The sequence below is a fragment of the Chrysochloris asiatica genome, unplaced genomic scaffold, assembly GCF_000296735.1.
Source record: "Chrysochloris asiatica unplaced genomic scaffold, ChrAsi1.0 scaffold00012, whole genome shotgun sequence".
Lineage (NCBI taxonomy): Eukaryota > Metazoa > Chordata > Mammalia > Afrosoricida > Chrysochloridae > Chrysochloris > Chrysochloris asiatica.
This window is the reverse complement of record NW_006408530.1, coordinates 28,161,343-28,168,688: the sequence shown is the minus strand read 5'-3', so window position 1 is coordinate 28,168,688 and position 7,346 is coordinate 28,161,343. Positions and strand designations below refer to the sequence as shown.

Below are 7,346 nucleotides of genomic sequence, written 5' to 3'. Positions count from 1 at the left end.
TGTTGATGTCAACTCATAGTGACCCTATGTACAACAGAATGAAACACTGCCCCATCTCAGTCACACTATACAGGGTTGCTATAAGTTAGAATCAACTTAATAGCAATGAATTTGTTTTTGGTTTTCTTAGCCTTGTCAATTTCCTCCCTGATGGCATGTTCTCCAGAAATGTCTTAATGATAACATACCAATTGTTTAGGAGCTTGATGACTAACCAAAGGTTGAAAGTTCAGTCCAACCAGAGTCACTTCAGAGAAAACCCTGGTGATGTACTTTCAAAATGTCAGCTATTGAAAACCCTGTGGAGCATGGTTCTATTCTGACACACAGAGGTCACCAAGAGTCCGAATTCATCCAAAGCATGTTCTCTTTCTCTCTCAATCAGCATTCGGAAAATTGCGGCAGATTAGTTTAAAGTTCAAGTATAGAAGCATATCAAGATATGAAACTTTCCCATATAAAGCAAAGAGGCAGATGAGACTCTTTAATCAAATATTTCAGCAGCTCTAGGTTTCCCGAATGGCGTGCTTAGCTTTGTAGATCCTGTGTTTATTCCTGTATTTACAAAACTTGGCCCCTAAAGCAGCCACTTGACAGCTGCTGACAAAACAGGAAGTAATTTAAATGCAGTCTTGGTTTTAACTGCCTTTCTAAATCCAAGGGTTTTAAAACTGATTTTACCCTTGGATTTCCTGCCTTGCTTTCCTATTGCTAGTGCTTATAAAACAATTGTGTAGGGGTTAAACATCAGTGCAAAGTCCTGTACAAATAGTGACTCGGTAAGGAACTGTGTCTACAGGGCTTTAGTAAGAGTTAAATTCCAAGCAAATCTTTTTTTTTTTTTTTTTTTAAGGTATTTGCATGAATAAATCCCAAGTAGATAAATCTTGAATGAGGAGATTCCTTAAGGGTTATCTTTTTTTTTTTTTGTTATGCTAGAGATTGATGGGGGTGGGGAGAGAACTAGAGAACTGGGAAGGGAAAAAGGGGGAAGTTAAAACCTTCCTTTCCTTCCTGCCTCCCTCAGAAAACCCAATATGGCATCTTCCATGAGGAGCTTGTTTTCTGACCACAGCAGATATGTTGAATCTTTTCGGAGGTTTCTCAACAATTCCACCGAACACCAATGCATGCAGGAATTTATGGACACGAAGCTGCCAGGCATTATAGCAAGGTAACAAAAAGGGACTTCTTCTTTTGTCAAAAAGACAAGCCCTGAACTCGTTCTATGCCAGTTGATAGATGGTTGAGCCCCGTCCGACAGGCTGGCTAAAGGATAAGGGGGAGTTACTGATAGCAGCTCAGTTCTGTTTCTCCTGCAGGGCTAGATGTTGGCTTTAAACATTCAAAGGCTCATTTGTGCCTTTTTTTTTCCCCCCCAGCTGCGGGGAGATAAGCTTTAACCATTTAAAGGCACACACCCTTGTTCATGCCTGAAAAGAGATGATAACAATCTTTCAAATTTTTTAGCCCTCCTTCAAATTTTACATTTCAAATCAGTCCCAAGCAGAATCTAGTATTCTTTTCATTAATAATCAAATAGAAATGATTGTCACATATTGTTTGCCCCTGTGGATTGAGTGGGTGACCCTCTGATCTCATTATATCAATTTAAATTCATTTCCTTACCCATTATTATGGTTATCACTAAAAAAAAAAAAAAAAAGTCTACTCCTTTCAGCTTAATATTAGCAATGTGGCCCTGAAAAGGGAATCTTGTTCCATTAACAGTGAAACTCTCTAGTCACTGCCCCCTTCTCACAGACGTGTGTGTGTGTGTGTGTGTGTGTGATTAATGTGTTCAATTTGTGCCAGTGCTGATAAGCATTGTGAGAGTAACAGATTTCACGTGCTTACAATAATCAGATAATCAAATTGCCTGTCTGCGGGTGGAATGCTGTAACTTTGCTTCAGGAAATAATGATGGAAAACTGGGAAGAAATAATGGCCTATAGATCCAATTTGCAGTATCAAAGGAACCTGATATTTTACCTTTTTCTGGATTTCACTATGGCAGACCTAAACTTCTTTTACAAGGGCATCTCCCCTGCCTGACCAGAGCAGGCTGTATTATGTACGATTACGGGGAATTTTGGGTTTGCTTCTAGTTTTTTATTCATCATGGTTGAGTTTTAAAATATTACTTTCTTTTTTCCTTTAATAGAATGTTATTTGCGTAATATGTTGGGTGGCTTAAGAGGTTTGCAATAGGCTGCTATACTAAATGCTGCCATTTAGCTCCACCTCCACTCTTCTGTCAGTTTGTCTTACTGTGGTGGCTTGTGAGTTGCTGTGATTCTGGAAGCTATGCCACCAGTATTTTAAATACCAGCAGGGTCACTCATGGTGGGCAGGTTTCAGATGAGCTTCCAGATGAAGACAGACTAGGAAGAAGGAGTGATGGACTACTTCCAATTATTTAGTCACTGAAAACCGTATGAATAGCAGAGAAACACTGTCAGATATAGGGAAGGAAAATGAGTCCCTCAGGTTGGAAGGCACTCAAAATGCAACTGGGGAAGAGCTGCCTCCTCAAAGTAGAGTTGACCATGATGACACGAATGGAGTAAAGCCCATGGAAGTAAAGCCCACGGGACCTTCATTTGCTGATGGGGCACAACTCAAAATGAAGAAAAGCAGCGGTAAACATCCATTAATAATCAGAACATGGAATGTACGAAGTATGAATCTAGGGTAACTGGAATATTTAAAGTGGCATGGGCTTCCAAAAGAACCAACAGATCTGTTTTGGAGGGAGTGCAGCCAGAGTGATCCTTGGAAGCCATGATGGCCAAACTTCGTCTCTCGTACTTTGAACATATGGTCAGAAGGGACCTGTCACTGGAGAAGGATATCATGTTTGGTAAGGTGGAGGGTCAAAGAAAAAGAGGAAGACCCCCAGTAAGACAGACTGGCAATGTGGTAGTATCAATGGGCTCAAGCATGGCAACAATTGTGAGCCTGGCCCAGGACTGGGCAGTGTTTCGTTTTGTTGTGCATAGGATCACTATGAGTCAGTATCAACTTGATGCCATCTAACAACAACAACAACAAAGCAGCACCATGGAATTAAAGCTTGGAGATCTGATTCAGTAAAGTTTGCAGTCAAGAAAACCCTATGGAAGAGTTCTATGCTGTAACACATGGGGTCACCATGAGTTTGTGATTAACTCAGCAAAATAACAACAGCATTAGTAATTAATACCAGGGTCACTATGGGTCAGAACCTACTCAACGGCACTTAACAACAAAAACAAGAAAGACAGGACTTCTGGTGTTGTGCTGTAGGATCAGCATTGAACTGCAAACCACAAGGGCGGTAGTTCAAACACACCAGCTGCTGCTCCTCTTAAACGTTATATAGGATGGCTATGAACTGGAATCAACTCGATGGAACTTAACCACAAGTTACACTACACAGTGGCTCTAAAAGATAAGCACTGGATTGTGAAGCACAAGGTGGGAGGTTTGAGCCCACCAGCTGCTTTACAGAAAAAGATGAAGTTTTCTGCTCTCCCAAAGATTTACAGCCTAGGAAACCTATACACGGTTTCTGTGAACAGACTGGATGGAGATGCTTAATGAAATGTATAATGCAAAAATCCAAAAAGACAGGCAGCTCTGGTAGCGTATTGGTTACGAATCGGGCTGCGAACCTTAAGCCCAGCAGTTCGAAACTACCAGCCGCTCCGCGGGAGAAAGATGAGGCATTCTGCTCCCGTAAAGATTTACAGCCTCGGAAACCTGTACAGGGTCGCTATGGGTCGGAACCGACTCAATGGCACTAAACAACAACAACAACAAGATACATTAGTATCTAGTTTACTTTATTGGCTCTTTTTGTTATTTATAAAATTAAAGGTGTTGAGTTAAATGCTAAATTATTTTTCAGGACTAGCAGTCTATAGATTATCCAACCATATAGCTTGATTTGAAAAGGTAGATTGGATGAATATAGCATAATGCAAAATGACCCTTTCTTTGTTTTCAAAATGTATACAATTTTATTGGAAATATTAAATGTCAAATTTGTGAACACACAAGAATTTCCAAAGGCACAATCAAGTTTTCCTTATATTGATAATATATAGGTTGTTGTTGAGTGTCACTGAATCAGTTCCGAGTCTTTTCCAATCTTTTCGGAAGCAGAAAGCCTCATCTTTCTCCTTCCAGCAGTGGGCTCCAACCACAGACCTAATTACATACAGTTAATTAGGAATTATTTGAACTAAGTGTATATATTTTTTTAAAAGTTGTTGAATCAATTCAGACTCATGGTGACCCATATGTTTCTATGGGGTTTTCAAGGGAAACCTGGTGGAGCGCTGTGGGTTAATGCGCCAGACTGCAAAGCCGTTTGAACTGCAAGATCGGTGGTTCAAGCTCACCAGCTGCTTCTTGGAAACACTTTACAGGGTCGATATGGGTCAGAACTGACTTGATGGCACTTCACAACAACAACAGGCAGTTTATTACCTTCACAACAAGAAATACAACAGCAGGCTCTGCCCTATCCATTGCCACCCTTGATTCCTGTAATCACATTTAGCAGGAACCAGAGATGGGAATGGATAGGGCATTTTTGAAATCATCTAGTTGTTCTTTATGGAATTTTCCTTCCTAATTCTAAATAACATGTTATTCTGCTGTTTCTTAAGTTTTCGATATTAAAATAGCTGCATCAACATTTCCAGTTTCCTTTCCACATAATGTCAGTAAGTCAAACTTTTTGGTTACATTTTTTTGTGATGTTTCTATAATTTTTCCTGGCGATACAGTGGTTAAACTGCCTGGCTCTTAATCAGAAGTGTGATTCTTCAAACCTACCTGATGCTCCATGGAAGAAAGATGTGTTTCTCTGCTTTTGTAAAGATTATTGTGTGTCTAAAAGTCCATTCCTACTCATAGTGACCCTGTATAGCGTTTCTGAGAGTGACTGGTGGGTTTGAATTGCTTACCTTGCAGTTAGCAGCCCATTGTTATCCTACAGTGCCTCACCAGGGCTCCCTGTAAAGAGTACAGCCTTTGAAAGCCTATGGGGATGTTCTCTTCTGTTCTATATATAGGCTGGAAGCCTGAATTGACTGATTAGCAATGGGTTTGGTTTTTGGTATATTATATTGTTCATAATTAAAGAATGCATTATGCTATAATTACATTTCCTTTCATGCTCAACTTTTTGACTTTGCTATTGTCAACAATCTTGATTTTTATTTGCTTGGTTTCTTTGTATCTATCACTACTTACATCCCAAGTAGAAGTATGAAACTCCTTTCAATATATTTAAATAGATTAAGCAGTCTGTTATCTTCCCTCTACTCTCTCCTACCATGGTGACATCTTCCCTGAAGTTTTTGTACTTATCTTCCAATCTGGGCTGGTTTTGATCTTAGTTTTCTATATAACTATTGATTAGGGGATGTACTTCACCTCCTGTAAATTCTCTTCTCTTCCCTCCAATAATGAATCCTTCAATTCTGGATGTCATTCTTTCCTTATTTTCTAGGACTTTATCTTATAGCCCTTCTATTAATTTTCTTTTATTATAGTTCCAGTTTTGAACTTTTTTATGGCATCCTGTCCATGTGTCACAAATGCAATATCTTCTCATCACTATTACTGTATGAACTGCTACTGTGGTCTCTACATGCTCCTTCTGAATGCCCTTTCTCAGTTCTTTTTTGTTCTGTTTCACGTAATAGATGAGCCTTGGTTGTCCAGTAAATTGTTGTTGCTGTTGTTAAGTGCTGTCAAGCCAGTTCTGACTCCTAGCAACTCTGTATACGTTTTCTGAGGAGAATCTGGTGGGTCTGAACTACTGACCTTGTGGTTTGCAGTTCAGTGCTGATTCTACAACACCACACTGGGAATTCATCCAAAAAATTATGAGGTTCTAATAACAGTGTGAATGTTTGTGTATGAAGGAATATGACATAACTCAGTTGTGAACAAACACATGGTAGTCACTGGGCATAGACTCAGTTTTTCCTGTAAAGTCCTCGGATGTCATGATGTGAAAGCTCATATTTCATTTTTCCAGATGAATTTTTCAGTTCCTTATCTGGGGAGAGTCAAAGTGGAGGAGGTCCAGTATATAGCAATAAATAATAAAACTTTTTGTAAAAATGGTGTGGGGTGTCATCTGACCTCTAACTTCAGGGAGAGAAGAGAGAATCAACATCATCAGCAACAGCTGTCCAAACTTGATTCCTAAGAGGTGGAGGTCAGACATGCCCCATCCTGCATTTTTATTATTATTATTATTATTTTTACCAATTATGACAACTGTCTACCACAAAGAACTTTTTACTTTTCTGATGGATTTAATAATTTTTTGCCACAGCCACATAGAACTCACAGTGAATACGCATGACTATGGGTTTATTATTGAAATTCTCAACAACAGATTGGATATATTGAACACTGTTGACATAAGACTGCAGGAATTGTGGAACAGAGGATGACATCAAGAACATCATCCATGTAGAAAGCAAAAGATCATTAAAAAGACAGGAAAGAAAGAAAAGGCCAAAATAGATGCCAGAAGAGACTGAACTTGCTCTTAAGAAGCTAAAGCAAGTAAAAGAAATGAGAAAGTAGAAGACCTGAACAGAAAATTTCAAAGGGCAGCTCAAAAAGACAAAGTCAAGAATTATACTGAATATGCAAAGACCTGGAGTTAGAAAACTGTGGTAAGAGACAGTGAGGAAACTCAATAACATCAGTCAAAACAAGGGCAGAGTTACTCTGTGGAACAGATCATCAAATACTCTTGTGAAAGTTCAAGCTGAAGCTGAAGAATATTAAAGTAAATACACCAGAGTCAAAATATGAGCCTGAATATATCCCATCTGAATTTAGAGACTGTCTCAAGAACATAGTTGATGCATTTGACATTAATGACCAAAAACCAGAGGGGTTGTGGGATGACATCAAGAACATCATACAGGAAGAAAGCAAAAGGTCATTGAAAAGACAGGAAAGAAAGAAAAGACAAAAATGGATGTCAGAAGAGACTCTGAAACTTACTCTTGGCTATAGAGAAGCTAAAGCATATAGAAGAAATGATGAAATAAAAGAGCTGAACAGAAACTTTCAAAAGGCAGCTCGAGAAGACAAAGAAAATTTCAAAGATAAACTCAAGAAGATAAAGCCAAATATTACCATAAAATGTGCAAAGATCTGGAATCAAAATCAAAAAGGAAGAACATTAACCTTTTCTTCTTGAGCTGATCTTTGAAATTTTCTGTTCAGCTCTTGGACCTTCTCATTTCTTCCATTTGGCTTAGCATCTCTACACTGGAGAGCAAGTTTCAGTGTCTCTTCTGACATCCATTTTGACCTTT

General features: G+C 38.9%; 1 protein-coding gene across 1 annotated transcript in view; it reads left to right on the top strand.

Moving 5' to 3' along the window:
- Positions 1–909: 909 nt before the first annotated feature.
- Positions 910–7,346, top strand: part of LOC102825678 (histamine N-methyltransferase-like) — a 58,357-nt gene continuing 51,920 nt past the window's right edge. Inside the window, exon 1 of the mRNA XM_006834572.1 lies at positions 910–1,174. Coding sequence (XP_006834635.1) covers positions 1,038–1,174 — 137 coding nt within the window. The 5' untranslated portion in view covers positions 910–1,037. The remainder of the gene's footprint in view (positions 1,175–7,346) is intronic.